Genomic DNA, 16,404 nt, shown 5'->3' with positions numbered 1-16,404 from the left:
GCCTAAAGTGCATCTTTTATAACAGTTCCGGTTACAGCGCGATCCGGCAAGGTACTTGTCAGGTTCCAGTACTGAAACATTGCTAGATATAATGAACAATTTGTGAAAGTGACGTTTACTGGCAGCCGCAAAGTGCTGCTGTTGTCCGTCGTGCAAATAGGCGAGTGAGAATGGGCTCAGGTTGACGGCTTTGCCGCATAAAGCTTCTTTTTGCCGTGAAGCACGCTTTAGAGGCGGTGTCCGTTTGCTCGTTTCGATCATTCGAACATTCTATACTTCTATTGCCCTCCTAAATTTCACTTATTAAGTCTTCTGATGGGTTAGCTCCTTAGTCTTGTCCTCGAAGTATTATTATTACTGTGGTTGGTCAACACGCATTGCTTGCAGATGTTTTATCATTCTTTGAGACCAACACTGAATTGGTTTTCAGTTGTTAACTAGCTAAAGCTATTGACGCTGCTTATTGTGTTCTGGTTAAGTATCGAGGCAACACAGTGTCGCAAAACCGAATCAAAGTTGTAATTGCAATAGATGCTCTCTTCACTGGACTACCTATTACGAGATATAGTCCACGTGCCCAATGGCAGATCCACACTCCTCCCCTGCCACGAAAAACTTGTCGAAACAGAACAATCATATTCCCCGTCCAGTACCACGTGAACGAGTTTCCCGCGTTCGTCATCATTCTGCATTCCCATTGGCACTGCACTTGGGGTTCAAGCTGCACACTGGCAAACCTCATTGGCCAAAATACAGGAATCCCCCGCCTGCTAACAGTGACGTGAGCCCCGCCTCCTTCCCTGGAGTGCCGCCCACTGAGCCAAGGGTATTGGCCTTGAATTTTATTTCTCCCTTCCCCGCGAGCTCCGGCACCGTCCGTACTCTCGATCCCAGTTGTCCCTCTAGCGCGCAAAAAACCAAGCAGACGACGCATTTGTAGAGCACGCTTAGCGGCCGCAGCGCCATCTCTGATCACCGAAAGTCACCTGGAAGGTATTGTCGTCTGATTCGCAGTTGATGGGCGTTTGATGACAAAAATAAAGAAACACAACAAAGACAGAGAGCAAAAAAAGTCTATGCCAACGATATGCGGAGCGCGTGTCTGCTATTGTAGGGTTTCAGTTTCGGAATCGAATGCGTGATGACGTGTAGTGGGGAAACTGTGGGCGAAAGGGAACGTCGCCATTGATTTTCCACTCTCCATCTTTTTTTTTTCTTTCCACTGTAAAGTATACAGGACCTATTTGAGAAACCTAGTGATTTTCGGGTGTTCCAGACAGCATGGGTGCATTTGATTTGAAGGTTTCAATGTCCCATGCGCAATTTCTGCATGCTGTACGTCAGTGCTTCCCCCCAACCTCTGCTACCATGCGACCCATGTCCTCTCGCGATACCACAAAATTTTCGGTCTCAATGCGTGAACCGTTCGTAGTACACAAAGCTGATATTTTATTTGACACTTAAGTCAGAGTGAATCCGCTAAGCTAGAAACCATCACAAAACGAAAAAAAAAAGAAAAAAGAAAAATCACATTCCAGTAAGAACTCTGCTGTTCCTAACGACTAAAGTGAGCTTGTTTGTTAAAGCGATGGTGTAGTTTGAACACTGCAACTCTCAGTTCTTGCTCGATGTCGAGCTCCGACTTGTACTTTGTTTTATCGACGCCACCGCAGTAAGCCAAGCTGGCACAAGTATGTCGTGGCATGAGGAAGAAGGGACCTCACGGCTATCGTACTCAGGAGCTCGCACACTTTCCTGTCCGCACTAGTCATTATCTAGGCATTTATTTGGTGGCAATATTCCAGGCATTTAACTAGGCATTTGCGACCGCACCGAGCCCCGCGCCTTAAGGGGCGCCGCACCTCCAGAACACCTGAGTCACACCGAGTCACCTGTCACCGAGTCACACCGAGTAACCTGAAGAACATCTTTGACTTAGGTGGAAAAGATAGTACCCCGGAGCGTGGGTCCAAGGCCCTATTCGTTATACCACCGACGGGCGTTGCAATGCTGTCGATCGAAAAAGAAATAGCAGAATCTCTCGACTCATCAGATAGTAGTTATTTCGGAGTTTCTCAGAAAGACGGAGCGAAAAAATAGTTGAGAAAGTTTTAGAAGTTTGTAACTGTGGTACCTAACGCTCTATTTATGTCTTTATAGTGTTCTAGCCAACAGTTTTGTATTCATATGAATATATGTATCAAATAGGCCATCAAGTATAGGGGAGACCGAGGAGAGTTGTCACACGGGTCAGTTGTCACACTCGCTACTTAAGAAAACGAAGCAGAGCAGCTGAGCCATTTTCCCGCTGTTTGTTAGCGGCACGAGCAACCACTAACTGAAGAAACTTTCATTGTCACGGAAAGTATGGCAAGGTACACACAGCACAAGACTTGTTTCAGTGACGAGTGAGTAGAAGTTAGAAGAACGTAACTAATAGGTACCGGGTGGTAAACGTTCCCATAAATGGTAACAATTTTCTGAAAGAGGAAACAAAAGATAATACATGAACATCATTCGGCGAAATCAACGAAAAATCAAATCCACGCAAAAAGGAGTATAGGTGGTCGTTGATAGCCTTTTGCTAATCTAGATTTATTGTTCTTATGGGATTGCAGTATGGATTGATTTCCAGCTCGGAATCACCGTTTGCCAGTACTTGTAAAAACTCGCTCTGAAAATCACCTATTTGCACAGGTATAGGTTCTTGATTTCCGTTTCAGTATACTCCGGAGCTGCCCATTGCTTCTGTGCTGTCAGTGATACTGGAAAATACAACTCCTGTCTCGCCCACGTTACTGTCTCCCTCCCCCCTCTCTCTCTCTCTTTTTCTTAATGCAGCCCCGACATAACTCTTATGTTGCTTAGAACTTCAGCATTCCATCGCCTACATTCAGTGCGACTGCTGTGAATTTTACAACGTATGTGACCGTTTGCCCTTTCCATTTTCATAGGAATCAACTGTACCGGGTAACGAGTAAATGGCATTGCGTATACGAAGCGTTTTCTTTGACTTATAACTAGGGAGTGACTTTTTCGGGTTAAATGCCTTTCTCAGATTCGGGGGGGGGGGGTAAAAATCGGGCGCTATTTTTAAATCTGTAATTCGGGGAGAAATCGGGCGCTAATTGTGCCTTCGGGTGTTATCGGGTGTATTTGTTTCTCCTCTTCTCTATTAAGTCCTTTCCTAATTTCTCTCTCTCTCCTTTTTTTTATTTTTTATTTATATATTTTTTTTTTGCGTTGTCGTGATCTAGCAGCTGTTATCCCATAGACAGTGTTGACACACATGGGTGGATTGTTGGGGACGTAAGTGACCCATTCTCACATGCGTTACACGTGGGGACCTTTGTTCGTCCTCAGCGGAAACGTCACTTTGAGGATTTAATTGTAACTGGTATTCGGGGAGAAATCGGGTTTAACCCGAATTGGTCTTGGGTCAGTTTGGGGGGGAATAACCGGGCGGAATCGGGTTTAACCCGAAAAAGTCACTCCCTACTTATCACCTTATAGCAGCACTTCTCTAGCTGTCGTATTATAAATACTGTTTGTTCCTTCAAGGCGTACACTCTTAAAACGTAACTTCACCACACGTTCTAAAAACGGAATGTAGAAGCGTGTCCGCGAGTTTGCATAGAGAAGAAAAGAAAGCGAATCGCACACACAGAACTGAAACCAGCAAATTCGGACCAGCTCCCGTGGCATAGTGGTTAAGATGATCGCTTTCCACGCCGAGACTGAGAGGTGACACGTGTTCGAATTATGTCACCGGCTGTGCTGTCTTGAGGTTTTCCCTGGGTTTCACTGAAGTTCCCACTGAAGTCTGTCCAGGACGCATACTAACCCCCGTCTCCCACACTCCTACCTGCTGTCCTCTCTCCGTCTGTCCACATCTGTACGCCGCTCATAGCCACAGTTGCTTCGCGGAGCTAACACGCAATTAAAAAAATAAAATAAAAATTCGTAGGGACAAAACTACGTTTGTACTGTGCGTGCTGTTATATAGGACAAACAGGAAGATGCGTAGTAGATCGTCTAACCCCCCGAATTCATGTGGCTTGACTTGAAGGCGCATCTTGACTTGTGCAAGTCTGCGCCAACACCTGTCCTCGCTCAAGACGGTTTGCGTCTTTCATGAACCCTCCCGCTGGAATAAACAAACAAACAAACTTGTCGCAGCCTGCTAACTTTAACTGCGTCTGGGAGCGACATTTTCACTCAAGTTTGTACTGAAAACTTGCTCTGGAGTATTAAAACACGACATTTCTTAGCGTCATGACTTGTGATATGCGCCACACCTGTCATCTGGCACCAACGCTTGTGCAAAGTCCCTGTCAACAAATTGATGACGCATCAGCTCATCAAGGGCCAAGCCAAGACAACATTCTGAGTGTCATGTGGCTTCCCGAAGCTCCCGTACTGGACTGTTGTCCAAGTCTTGTTCAAGATAGCCCGAGCGCTGACTAGAAATTTTCACCACACGTATTCAGTCGAGTTGGCTGCGTAGAAAGCTTCAAGCCGAAGAGGGTTTCTGCATTGACAGTCTTCCAAGGCAGCTGCAAGTCAAGTCGAGATCGAGCAAGAAGCCTCATCTACGAATTCGGGGGCTATAGATAGCATTCTCGAGCGGTGAAAAACAAAGATCCCAGTTCGGAATAGACATCTCCCTGTTTTTAAACAAATGACGTCATAGTGTTCGACAGCGCCACCAATTTGGTAGAGTTGAACTACGCTCGAAGCTAGGGGCGAACAAGGTCGCGCCCGAAAGCCAGGTTCTCGTGCAGAGGGGATTACGATGGTCCCTGAGAGGGACGCGACCTTCGGTCCTACTTTTCTTTCAATAGGAGGCAGCGAACAAGTGCCCATTCGTGGAACCCAGCCCTCTCATTCCGATTTGTTTCGGTATCAGTCTGTCTACCAACGTCATGATGACGTTTCTCGGACAGAGGTCTATTGGCGAAGCACGTGGCAAGCTCTCCCCAGGGTGTGTACCGATCTTTGATCAGACTAGTATTTGCATTGATTGCAATGCAACAATACCCCGATGCATCAGCACGCTTTCACTTTGAGCTCCCCCTTCCCCTTTTACACCTTCGTTCCCTACACTGTTAAAACAGAGCTTCACCACATCGCACGCTCTTAGCCAACCACCATACCGAATAATATCATTCTGTGTCTTGATTTGTTCAAAACAGGGGGAGGAGCCTATCTGGGACAAGCATAATGTTCCCAGATAGGCGCCTCCTCCCATTTTCAGCAAATAAGGACACAGAATGATATCATTCGGAATGACGGTTGGCTAGGAGCGTGCTATGTAGTGAAGTTCTGTTTCAGTCGGCCCAGGACGCACATTCCCCCAGGGCGTGAGTCGTGACGTTGCCCACATACGTGAGGCCGACAACGGCAAGCCCTATCACCACCACCACCACCACCATCTGTTTCAGCAAGCCCTTTCGCCATCACCACCACCACCATCTGTTTCAGCAGTGTAGGAATTCTAAGTCCATGAAAAGTATTTGCTGGTTTGACTTCTGTGTGTGTGGCTCGTTTTCTTTTTTTCCCCCAAGCTCGGGGACACGTTCCTACATTCAGTGCACCAGCTGGCTTGCCTCATATTCCTACCTTCATTTCTAAAAACAGAGCTTCGCCGCATATAGCACGTTCCTAGCCAACCATCATCACGAATGACAACGTTCTCTCCCTTGATTTGATGAAAACGGGGGGCGTATGCCATTTTTGTGGCAGTTACGAACTGCATGATGCCACAAAAAATGGCGTACGCCCCCCCCCCCCATTTTCAGCAAATCAGGGGTAAGAACGATGTCACTCCGGATGATGGTTCGCTATGTGGTGTCCTATGTGGTGAAGTTCATTTTTAAGAGTGTAGCAGACCGTTGAAAACGCGGCTTCCGAAGTACCCGATCATACCACACCCAATTGACGGATAAGATTCTTAGCCATGCTAACACCAGTGCACCCGAGGGAAGTACCTTAGGCTCGTTCAGCATCTACATAATTGATATTGCGTTAACACATCTCAACCAGAACAATTTTCCATCGGTGCTGATTTCTAGAGCGCGGACACCCAAAATATGCATGCAACTATGCACCAAAATCTTCGAAATATGCAGTAAAGGCTATGAATATAATGGAGTAGTTTTATCGTTTTTTTTTGTTTTTTTTTATACGAAGGCAATGCATGTAATGAATATTTGACAAAATTTGAGCATTGGATTAGGGATCACACGGTAAAATGTAGGGATCGCACGGTAATTCATAATATGTAAAAGCTGTACGACAGAACAACTTTTCCTGGCTCTATTTATGTCATTTACATAAAATTGCTGTTTGGCCCACAGCGTAATTGATGGGAAAAGCCGTCATGTAGAACTAACAACATACGGCAAAGAATCTGTAAAAAAAAAAGCGCATTTTCAATAATCTTCTTATCTCGAACATAAGCATTTTCTCCATATGTTTTAGGAAACTGCGTGACGTATTTTTGTAACCCTTCTACTTAACAGTAGCACTTTGGCGGTGCCTACGTGTTATGTGTGTCACACTTGCGGTCTTTTCTTTCGCAGTACTAACCACGTGGAGTTTCAAAGATAGTACGTTGCAACTTCATGCATTGTTGGCGTCACACGCGGGGGTGTTGCCCTATATAGTCAAGCACCTTCCGTTGCTTTTTGGCCACTCCCCGTCTGTTGTGCTGCTACTGTGGCATAATGGGAATAAATTGGAATTTAAAAAAAAGAAATAAGTAAAGACACATTCGCTAAGGAGCGCACAACAAAAAAACGAACGAGAACCTGCTTGTTCAGCATGGTATATAGCAACGTCATAGTCGTCATAGCAGGGTAAAGAGAGTATATCGGAAGAGTACGGTAGGGGGTGATCCGAGTAAAGGGGGCAGGAAAGAATATAGATAGAGTGTAAAAGTCATAGTTACACAACATTCACTATTATTTACTCTTCTTTTTTCTTAGAGTGTTGGGTGGGGGCTGAACAGGGTCGGCGAGAGGGTGGGACATCCGGGCATGACGCCCCGAGGCCCGGGCCACTTGGGGAACCCGCGTAACCCAAGGCCTGTCGTAATTATATAAAGAAGAAATACTTGTACTGTGTTATCGAGTCGTGAAGCTTGAGCCTGAACGTTTCCATCGCTTCCTTGGCGTGGTACTCGACTCTGACCTGCGCGGAGCTCGCTACATTAAGCAGCTTGAAACCAAAGTGCAGCGATGGCTCCCTGTAATTCAACAGATTTCTGGCTCAGGATGGGGCTGTGATCAGCGCTCCCTGCTCGCAGTTCACGTGGCGTTGGTGAGGGCGACCGTGCTTTACAGCCTTCCCATCCTGCACAGGATCTCAACAAATCATTAAATACCCTTCGGGCCCTGTTTGCTCGAAGCCTTCGTCGCTGCCTTGGAGTTAAAAGAGTGGCTGAAACACGGCAAGTCCTGGCTGAAGCTGGTGAACTCCCGGTTGAAGTTCTACGTGAACGTGATACGGCTCGGCACTTCCTACGTTTGCGAGCTCACATTCCCCGTCACCCTCTCCTGAGGAAAATTCGATACCGCCCTGAAAGCGACTTCTATCGAGTAGCGCAGAAGACACGCCAGAATCTCACAGGCTTCGTAGCTAAGAACGTAACACAGCCGGAAGCCCCCTGGTCTCTGCCGGTACCACCGACCTTCGTAAGCCTTTCGAACCTTCTGGAAAGAAGAGATCATGTTCCCCCTCAAGCCCTTCGAGCCAATTTTTATGATCTGGGAGACGAGAAGTTTTCTACGTCTACAGCAGCATACACAGACGGCTCATCCAGAAATGGCAAGTCTGCCTCGGCATTCGTCATCCCATCCGAAGGCGTCGTGCAAGGACGACGCCTTTCGCATTCAAGCTCATCAACAGCTGCGGAACTCTATGTCATCCTTTTCTTTCTGCAGCACATCGTTGATTTTACCCCGCGGGAATGGGAAGTCTTCACAGACTCAAAATCTGCACTGCAAGCTGTTGAAAATTCCAGCATACGAGGCTCATCCGCAACCCTATAGTCCCCACGCTGTGTACGAAGCAGGCCACAGGCTGCATGGTTCTCCAGCGGTTTGCAGCCCATTGTGGTGTCGTGGGGAACGAGCAGGCCGACAGCGCCGCAGAAGCAGCTCTCTCGTATCGGAAGCGGACCAGTATTGCACTGCTGAGAGGAGACCGTCGTTCCATTCTGCGACGCCTCGTGACACCCCTGGCTTCCCGCCAAAGGACAACCGACTTTCTCCCCAGTCTATGCTGAGCAGAGTTGATCCAACGCTCGCTTTCCGCATGCCACGAAACACCTCTCGTCAAGAGGCTGCATTAATTCACCGAATGCGACGCGATGTGGCTTTTACAGCTCAGTGGTGTTACCGCTTGAGACAGGATGACCCTCCCAGATGCTGTCACTGCGGTGCTCTAGAGAATCTGGAGCACATTCTTCTTCATTGCCCACACTACCAACCTTCCCGCACCGCACTCTCAGGGTCTCTTAGGGTCGATTCACACGATGCAACTTTAGTTGCGCGCAACCAGGTTGCGCCACCAAGTTGCACCGTGTGAACGCGAAGCTGTGGTTGCGCAACTCGAGTTGTAGGAGTTGCACAGCCGATCGCTTCACGAGCGATTTCTCCTGCAACTCTAGCTGCAACCTGTCAATCACACGGCTCCGCCTTGCAAGCGCGACCAATCAGGAAGACTTCCATGTGTCAGTTATTGCAGCGGCAGTACGCGAGACGATGAAATTATCACTGACCAGTGGAAATTATGCAAAATTATCAAACTCGTAACAGATTGAAATCGTAACGAGCGGAAGTCGCAGTGGGATTGGACGAAAATGATGACAATGACGTTTTTTCGCCCCATCTGGCGAGCTCAGTGACAACTACGGCATTCAGAGGTGCTCGCCGTATGAAAGGGACCTTTTTGGTGCAACTTCGGTTGCGCGCAACTGTAGCGGGAACAGAGTTGCAGCAAAAAGTTGCATCGTATGAATCGACCCTTAGTCAGCTGGACTCTCGCCCCTTCTCCCTATCAAAATTGCTTGGTCCCTGGCCGAATCCAGCCCACCAACGCTCTGCGCTCAAAGCTCTTATGACCTTTCTGGACACAGTCGGACTTTGATCCTCATTGTGAAGGGGCTCATTATTTCATTCCCCACATCTCCACCAGCAATGGAGTAGAGTGTCGTCTATGGCAATGAAGCATCTTAAAACAGAGTTGTTTTTGTTCGAGACGTGAGGGGCGGTCCGGGCATGACCCATCCCCGGGGCGTGTAATTTCTCTCGCCGGGCCTGGGGTTGAACATCTCATCCCACTAAAACCTCACGGAGTCAGCAAAACCATAATGGAAAAGAGCAAAGCTTTCACAGCTGGCCATCTGGAAACATGGCAAAATATGCACTATGCGTGCATCTTCACGCGGAATATGCCATAACGTGCAAAACATGCATTTATATGCACCATAGAAATCCTTCTAATCGGTCCCAAACCACGACCAAAAGTGTTTTTTTTTTTTTTTTCATCGTCCGCAGATAAGCAATCATATCTAGAAAAAAGAACGAATTTTCGTGAATATCCTCGCTCTACTGGTGACCCCAGCCTATTCATTTCTGAATATACCATTGACAAAGTTGTTGAACATGCAAACATGACTCTTTCTGAAATCAGAATTGAACCTGAAAGAAACCGTCTAGCCATGGACGTAAATAATACCGAAGACACTGTTTTGTAAACCCACTGAAGCATGATCTATGATTAATCCCCTAGCCATTTCCTTAGGCGGTCAGTCTGTTGAAACGGTGAATACTGTTAAAGGTGTTCTTTTCCGAAAGCCTTCCTGGTTCCCAGAGGCCCCTGACGAAACTCCTGGAAAAACGTTGGAAGTTTCCGCAGCCCTTGAAAACCCTCAATTTTGCATCTTTTTCTCATTCTCGCGGAGCTGCAGTGCAAGTTCTGCTTCTCCGGAGTCAGGACTATACAACGTCGAAACCACAGAAGTTAGCGTTCAGTGCAATGGCTATAAGTAGCGGAAACTATAGATGTGCGAGAGCGAGAAATTAACGGCGCTTCCCGTTGTATTCACCAACAGTCCCCGGAGGAGCACCACACCAAGAAGTAGAAGAAGGAAGAAAAAAAAAAAGGAGTTAAATGAGGGTGTTATTGCAGCTACCACTTCCCTAGACCCCATTTTAGTCACCTAGCCCCGAAATTTGCTACCCAGGACTGCAAATAGTCACCTGAATGCAACAGTCTACGTAAATATGTGCTCTTCGTGAATTTCATCTAATAAGGCTATATACATGTATAGCTAACTTAAAAATTTTCCACTCACACAAGAGTAAGAAATAGTTAGCGGTCCTTTCTTGCGAAGTTGTTCCCTATGCATGTCGCGAGACTTCATATCGCTCGACGTATCACGGTTGACGGCTTAATTCGAAATATTTTCATTCATGCACACGGATTATGTACCTGAGGACTATTAGAACAGAGCGTGAAATTTAGTCCCCACTCTGTGTCATTCATTTACTCCCGTGCATTTACTCCCTAGAGGGAGTAATTTTTGTTGTAATGCGTTTAGTCCCCAAAATGACAGAGTGCAGTCTTCGTATTCTGTCGTGTGATGCCCATAGCTTATAAACGTTCTTTGTGTGTGTGTGTGAAATATTGAAGTCCCGACCATTAACTGTGTTTTACGTCCCGGGTAAAATGACGGCTGAGTCTTGAAAGGCCCTTGAAGGACCCTCAAATTTCTATTCCAAAATTGAGTGGACACACGCTCATGTGTGCTGTTGTAAGGGCAAGATCACCAGATTTTGGTGATCAGCGCTGTTTCCGCGGCTGGCAGAAGCTCCGGCGGTGTGACATCACTCCCTGGACGGAGGAGTGAGAGGGCGGCGCTCGGAGGAAGAAAGGCGCCTTCCAGACGTCCCGTAATTCTGTGAGACGCTTGCACGGCATTCCTTTTCTCAAGGTCGCGCCCTCATTGGTTCTTAGGGGGTGACGTTTTCTCTCTCTCTCTCTCTCTCTTTTTTTTTCAGAGAGGGAATTTCGGCATACTCTCAACATCCGGCTCTTGTCGTATATATACTCCATCGAATAAAGTCAGACTACGTCACTATTCCACGTGGGATTTTCGATGCCGTGGTCAGCGGTCCATAAGGAATAAAATGACACCACAGTTTAGAAATCGACTGGAACGGAATCGAGTGACGTCATAGTGTTCGACAGCGCCAGTTGAACTACGCTGGAAGCTAGAAGCGAACAAGGTCGGGCCTGAAAGTCACTGTCTTGAGGGGATTACGATGGTCCCTGAAACGCGCCCTTCGCGTCCTACTTTTCTTTCAAAAGGTGGCAGCGAGCAAGTGCCCATTCGTTGAACCCAGCCCTCCCCTTGCCATTTGTTTCGGTTTCAGTCTGTCTAGTAGTGTCTACCAACGTCATGATGACGTTTCTCGTGTAGAGGTCTATTATTTGCCTTCGTTCAAGCGAGTGAAGGTGAAGTAGAATATTCCTGAAAGACTGTGGCCGCGAACGTGCAATTTTCGTCGTTCCCTTCCGCCGCTTCTTGTCTTCAAAGTCATAGAACTGCTACGGTCAACGTTAGAAAGAAATCAGACGTATGACAAACTTCCTATTAGAAATGTCCTCAAGCGAGCAATAAGGATGGCAATAATAATAAGCAAATTGTTCGATTACACATCTGTTGCCATAATTTTCTTCAGGTTATTGACACATACTCGGAAGTGACCTGTAAACTTGGTCTCGTTTCCGACCCAGAAGTTGGTGTCTGTAACGTACCTCTACTTCGATTCTTCTGTTGATTATGATTGTGAGAATCTGCATCCGTGAGGTGATAGCGGACCGTGTTATGGTCGCAGCATTCGTCTCATACAAGTACTGTCTTCTGTCTCCATTAAGTGTTATTGTGCCTGTAAAGCCGACTTTGCCTCAGCACGACTCGCATTGCGGCGCAGCGCACACCCTGTTGCCACATTGACATTGCTGCGTTCGCGTTGCAAGCAATTCTGAAAATGCATGTCTTTTTCTCTTTTCTTGCATGCTCTGCATGCAGAATAGCAACTAGAAACCTGAGGCAAGCATTAGTTACTGCAAATCGTCCGTCTGACTGTGATATATGAGTTGAGTTGAGTCTGTTCTTCGCAGTTACATGTGATGCTGCTGTGAAATTCATGTGTCTATTTCCATACTGAGTTCCTCTTCGCTTTATGTGATGGCAAAGTTCCCTTCCTGCTGACTTTATACAGGGTGTCCCAGAAAACGTGTCACTGAATTATAATAAAAAAACTACGCCACCTAGAATCATGCGGCCAACAGCGTTGTTCGTATTAGGTTTTTGCCACCTCCTAATGTGAATGTCATGTACTCCAAGTTTAATTATGTAAATATTTGCGAACTGAACTCGGAAATTTGCCAAGTAAAGGTCACCTTTTTACTCCACCAATATGAAGAGCGTGCCGAATTCACCCAAATTCATGATAATTCACAGTGACATTCACGAGCTATCCCATCGGAAAAAATAGCCGAATATCATGCTTTTCGGAGCACCGGACCATAACGCGCGATGTCTTTTTGAGCGCAATCGCTCTCAGTGCGACGAAAAGAGGTTCCGAAGCCAGCCCACAGAGTGATAGTAGAAAAAGTAACAGTTCCTAAAATTGGGAGAGGGAAAGCATTATCCCAGCGAAAGTCGGACGTGATAAGCCGTGCCTGTTTTATCTCTTTCTGCGATGTCGGGGAGGGCTGGGTTTCCAACCTCCTTTCGTCGGACTGACAAAGATTGCGCTGTAAAATTCATCGTGCGCTATTCTGTGCAACCTCCGTAGAGCATGATGTTCGGCTTTTTTTCCGATGGGATAGCCCCTGAATATCCCTGTCAATTATCATTAATTTGACTAAATTACACACGCTCTTCACATTGGTGGGGTAAAAAAGTGACCTTTACTAGGCAAATTTCAGACTTAAGCTCGCAAAAATTTACATAATTAAACTTACGTTACACGACATTCACATGAGGAGGTGGCAAAAACCCAGTAAGAACAAATGCCATTGACCGCATGACTCTAGATGGTGTAGTTTTTTTATTATAATTCAATGACACGTTTTCTGGGACACCCTGTATATCGTATCCGGTACACGAGGTCGGCGCATAAATGCAGTCCCATTCTACAGGCTGTTCAAAATTAAGCTTTCACTAGTACTTTATAAATAGGCGAACAAAAGAAAGCGGGTGCTATTTTTCTGTTCCTTGAGTAAGAAACAGGTGCTACATAATTAGCAGCACCTGTTTCTTACACAAGTAGCGTAAAGTTATCATCCGGTTTCCTGTCATCTCTGTGTTTGCGTAGCGCTCGTGAAAGCTTAATTTTGAACACCCTGTATACAGCACTTTCGGTAGCCTTTCCCGTTAATTGACTTTGTTCTGTCTCGCTTCGCTCCCGTGAAACTTGTCATAGCTCTTCGTAATGTGTGTTCCCTTTGCATTTTCTTTATAAATCAGAGCTACGTTTGGCGCGGATCCTGCGTTTAAACATCACTGCCTCGCTACCAGAGCACACTGCTAGCACGCCGCCTACTTTATACCCCATCCCTCTTTTTATTTACACTCTTCCATCACGTGCTCAACCCCGTCCAATCATCTCGTACTTCTGGCGCACACTATCTCGCGCCTCCTCTCTGCTTCCCAGCCTCCCCCTTCAGCAGCATGGAAGACGATGTTGCAGCTTCCAGCAGCAGCGGACACAACTGCGGCAAAGAGGTAACGTTCGGAAATGGGGCTCGCACGGGACGGCTTCGTCGGTTTCAGAACCCCTATAGATGCCGTCTGCACCCTCTTCGTCGGTCGTATTCTGAATCGTCTGCGACAGTTGGTCGCTCGAATGCAGCAACTGTGGTTGCGTTTAGTTGCGTTCATTTCCACCAGGCGGAGGCACGTGTCTGGCATGGTCGTCTGCAGCGCATTGGAACCGCGAAGAACCGAAATCTGCGAAGGTCCATTGATGGCTTTTTTTTTCTTCTTTTTTTCACTTGGCTCAGTTACATATAATACGTTGCATTAAAACGCCGCTTGTCTAGTAGGGGCAGTGGGGGGTGTTGGTCTGTGTATGGTACAGCTTAAATGACTTGTTCGCAGAACTTACGTCGTTGTGGCGTAAACAATAAACAAATGGCCACAATTTGTGACTGGCAATGTCTACATATCTGCTTTGAATGCAGAGGCAAGCTATTTCTGGCAGGACATGCAAAGAAGGAGATGCATACTTCAAATCTTGCGCTGACGTGATTGCTGATATGGTCGGCGCGTGCCGTTGTGTTGCACAATTTCGTGAAAGAACGAAAAGGGATTCCTCGGTACGTCTTTGAAGCCCTAAATGGGTCCTCGCTGAAGAAACTTCGGATATCCCGTGTGATATCTGATAATGGTAGCAGGAAAACCTAGAATGAATAGCAAAAAAGAGTAGTGCACTTGCTGTTGATGAATCACTCAAACTGGGCGTCCTGGGTGTGGCTTTTTCTAAATTTGTTTTTTAAGCGCGGAGGAGGTCTTTCCTGCAGCACATTCCTGCCTTATTGTAAAGCGCGCTTTACAGGACCGCCACTTTCTTTTTTTTTTTCTGCCGGTGCATGCATGGCAATATTTGGTTAAACAAGGAAAAATGTAATTTTCTGAAGATTGCTGTTCAGGCGTTGATGTATAAAGCTGTGACACAATTCCACATTGCACGCCCATTTTGCCATTGAGTGGCATGCATGAAACATGATTGGACATAAACAAAAAGCATAAAATTAATAACACAATTTTTGTCCCACTGAGAGCGACAGACTTATTCAAAAACCAGTTCTGCACCCCTCTCGCACTTTGATCAAGAGCTTTTGAACCCCGCTATGTTTCAAAGCTGCCTGCCTGTATACCACTAAATGTTCGTATTTTCTCTTAATTAATGATGATGGCTGTGACCAATGAGTACAGTCACCACATGTTTATGATTCATGCATGACAGGGTGAAGTGGGTAAAAGCTGGACAATAGTTCACTCTCTCAAGGTCATATTTTTATCTGCCCCTGGTGCTGCGGTACGCCTGATAATGCATTTGAAATAAATTTAAAAAAATAGCGTGTGGGATAGATGTTCTTTATGCTTGTCCAAATCCCTCATAGCAATTCCGAAGACACCCATGTCGCGAGGCACTCAGAATTCTGAATTCTGTGCGCCTGGTAAGGAATGAAATGGGATTATTTTTCTGTTCAGAATGGAAAAACAAAGGGAAAAAGAGAAGACTGTTCATAGCATCTATTTAATATACAAAAAACTAGAATGAAAGCTTTAAATTCAGTATGGGAGGAGTCGAAGAAGTCTGCATTGGCATTTGGCCTTCCCCTAAAAGCAGCTTTCCCTTTGCAGCGTGGCTCGTGCTGCTGCCAGGTGGAATGCTGTGGGGGAGGGGACTCAGAAGCCAACGCCAATGCAGACGACGACCTCCACCTAGAGCCCCTGCCCACGCCACCGCCCCCGACACATGCTAGCGTACGTTGTCTTATTTCCATTTTTCTTCCATGAAATGCAACAGAAACCTGCCCAAGTAGGTCCTAGTACCTCATCGACACTAGACGTTGCAGACCAATGAGACGTTACCAGTGTTCAGCACCCAAAATTTGTCACCTGTACAGCTTTTCCACAGTAACTTACCCCGAAAACTTCTTCAGAGGGCGAGGATTTCACCTTCTGGGAATCTCAGCATAGCCAGAAAAATGCATTTTAAAATACGTAAGCCATAGCTAAACTGTTACGCTGTGTTGCAAACATATGTTGCTCAGAAGTCTCCGCAGAACCGCACTTAGGTGTCTTGCATCCCACCGGTTAGGGAATTGTAAGCATCCTTACTAAGCATGACAGAACTCTAGAGATTGCGTTTAGATTGCTTTCAGAGGTTAGTGCCATGGTCTACTGCTGTGCTTATCACCCTTTTTACATTCCTTTCACTTTCTTCTAAATGTTACGATTGATAACGTGCTTGTAGTGCCACATATATGTCCAGCTATTTACAGCTCTGAGTAAGTGGGAGTTATTTGCACTATTTCATGCCTGTCATAACCTCTGTGATGTTACATTGCCAGAAAATTGACTACTTATTAGACTTATTAGTCTACTATAGGGTCTGCCATTTTCGGAGTAAACATGATCCCTTCCGATTATTCCCACCCAGATCAGTTTAGGACCAGTTCAGGTTGAACTCAATTTCCTCCAAAATGGAATTCCCATTACATATCATGTTGTAATACATATCAGGTGTACTGTTTGGTAACAATTTGTATGCTGGTTTTACGTAAAGGTTATTTGATCGCAACAATAAACTA

The 16,404-nt window shown here is 46.2% G+C and overlaps 1 protein-coding gene across 4 annotated transcripts in view; it reads left to right on the top strand.

Moving 5' to 3' along the window:
- LOC135391168 (leucine-rich repeat protein soc-2 homolog) overlaps positions 1-16,404 on the top strand; it is a 69,060-nt gene that overhangs the window by 36,198 nt on the left and 16,458 nt on the right. For 2 of the 4 annotated variants that reach the window (XM_064621298.1, XM_064621297.1), the window contains one exon: positions 15,452-15,574. The exons of 1 other annotated variant lie outside the window; for it this stretch is intronic. In XM_064621298.1, the coding sequence (XP_064477368.1) occupies positions 15,452-15,574 (123 nt within the window). Of the gene's footprint in view, positions 1-13,743; positions 13,808-15,451; positions 15,575-16,404 lie in introns of those variants that run through there. One more of the 4 variants, XM_064621300.1, reaches the window with a different exon arrangement.

Source organism: Ornithodoros turicata, chromosome 4, assembly GCF_037126465.1.
Source record: "Ornithodoros turicata isolate Travis chromosome 4, ASM3712646v1, whole genome shotgun sequence".
Lineage (NCBI taxonomy): Eukaryota > Metazoa > Arthropoda > Arachnida > Ixodida > Argasidae > Ornithodoros > Ornithodoros turicata.
The sequence above is the reverse complement of the archived record's forward strand: the minus strand, read 5'-3'. Positions and strand labels throughout refer to the sequence as shown.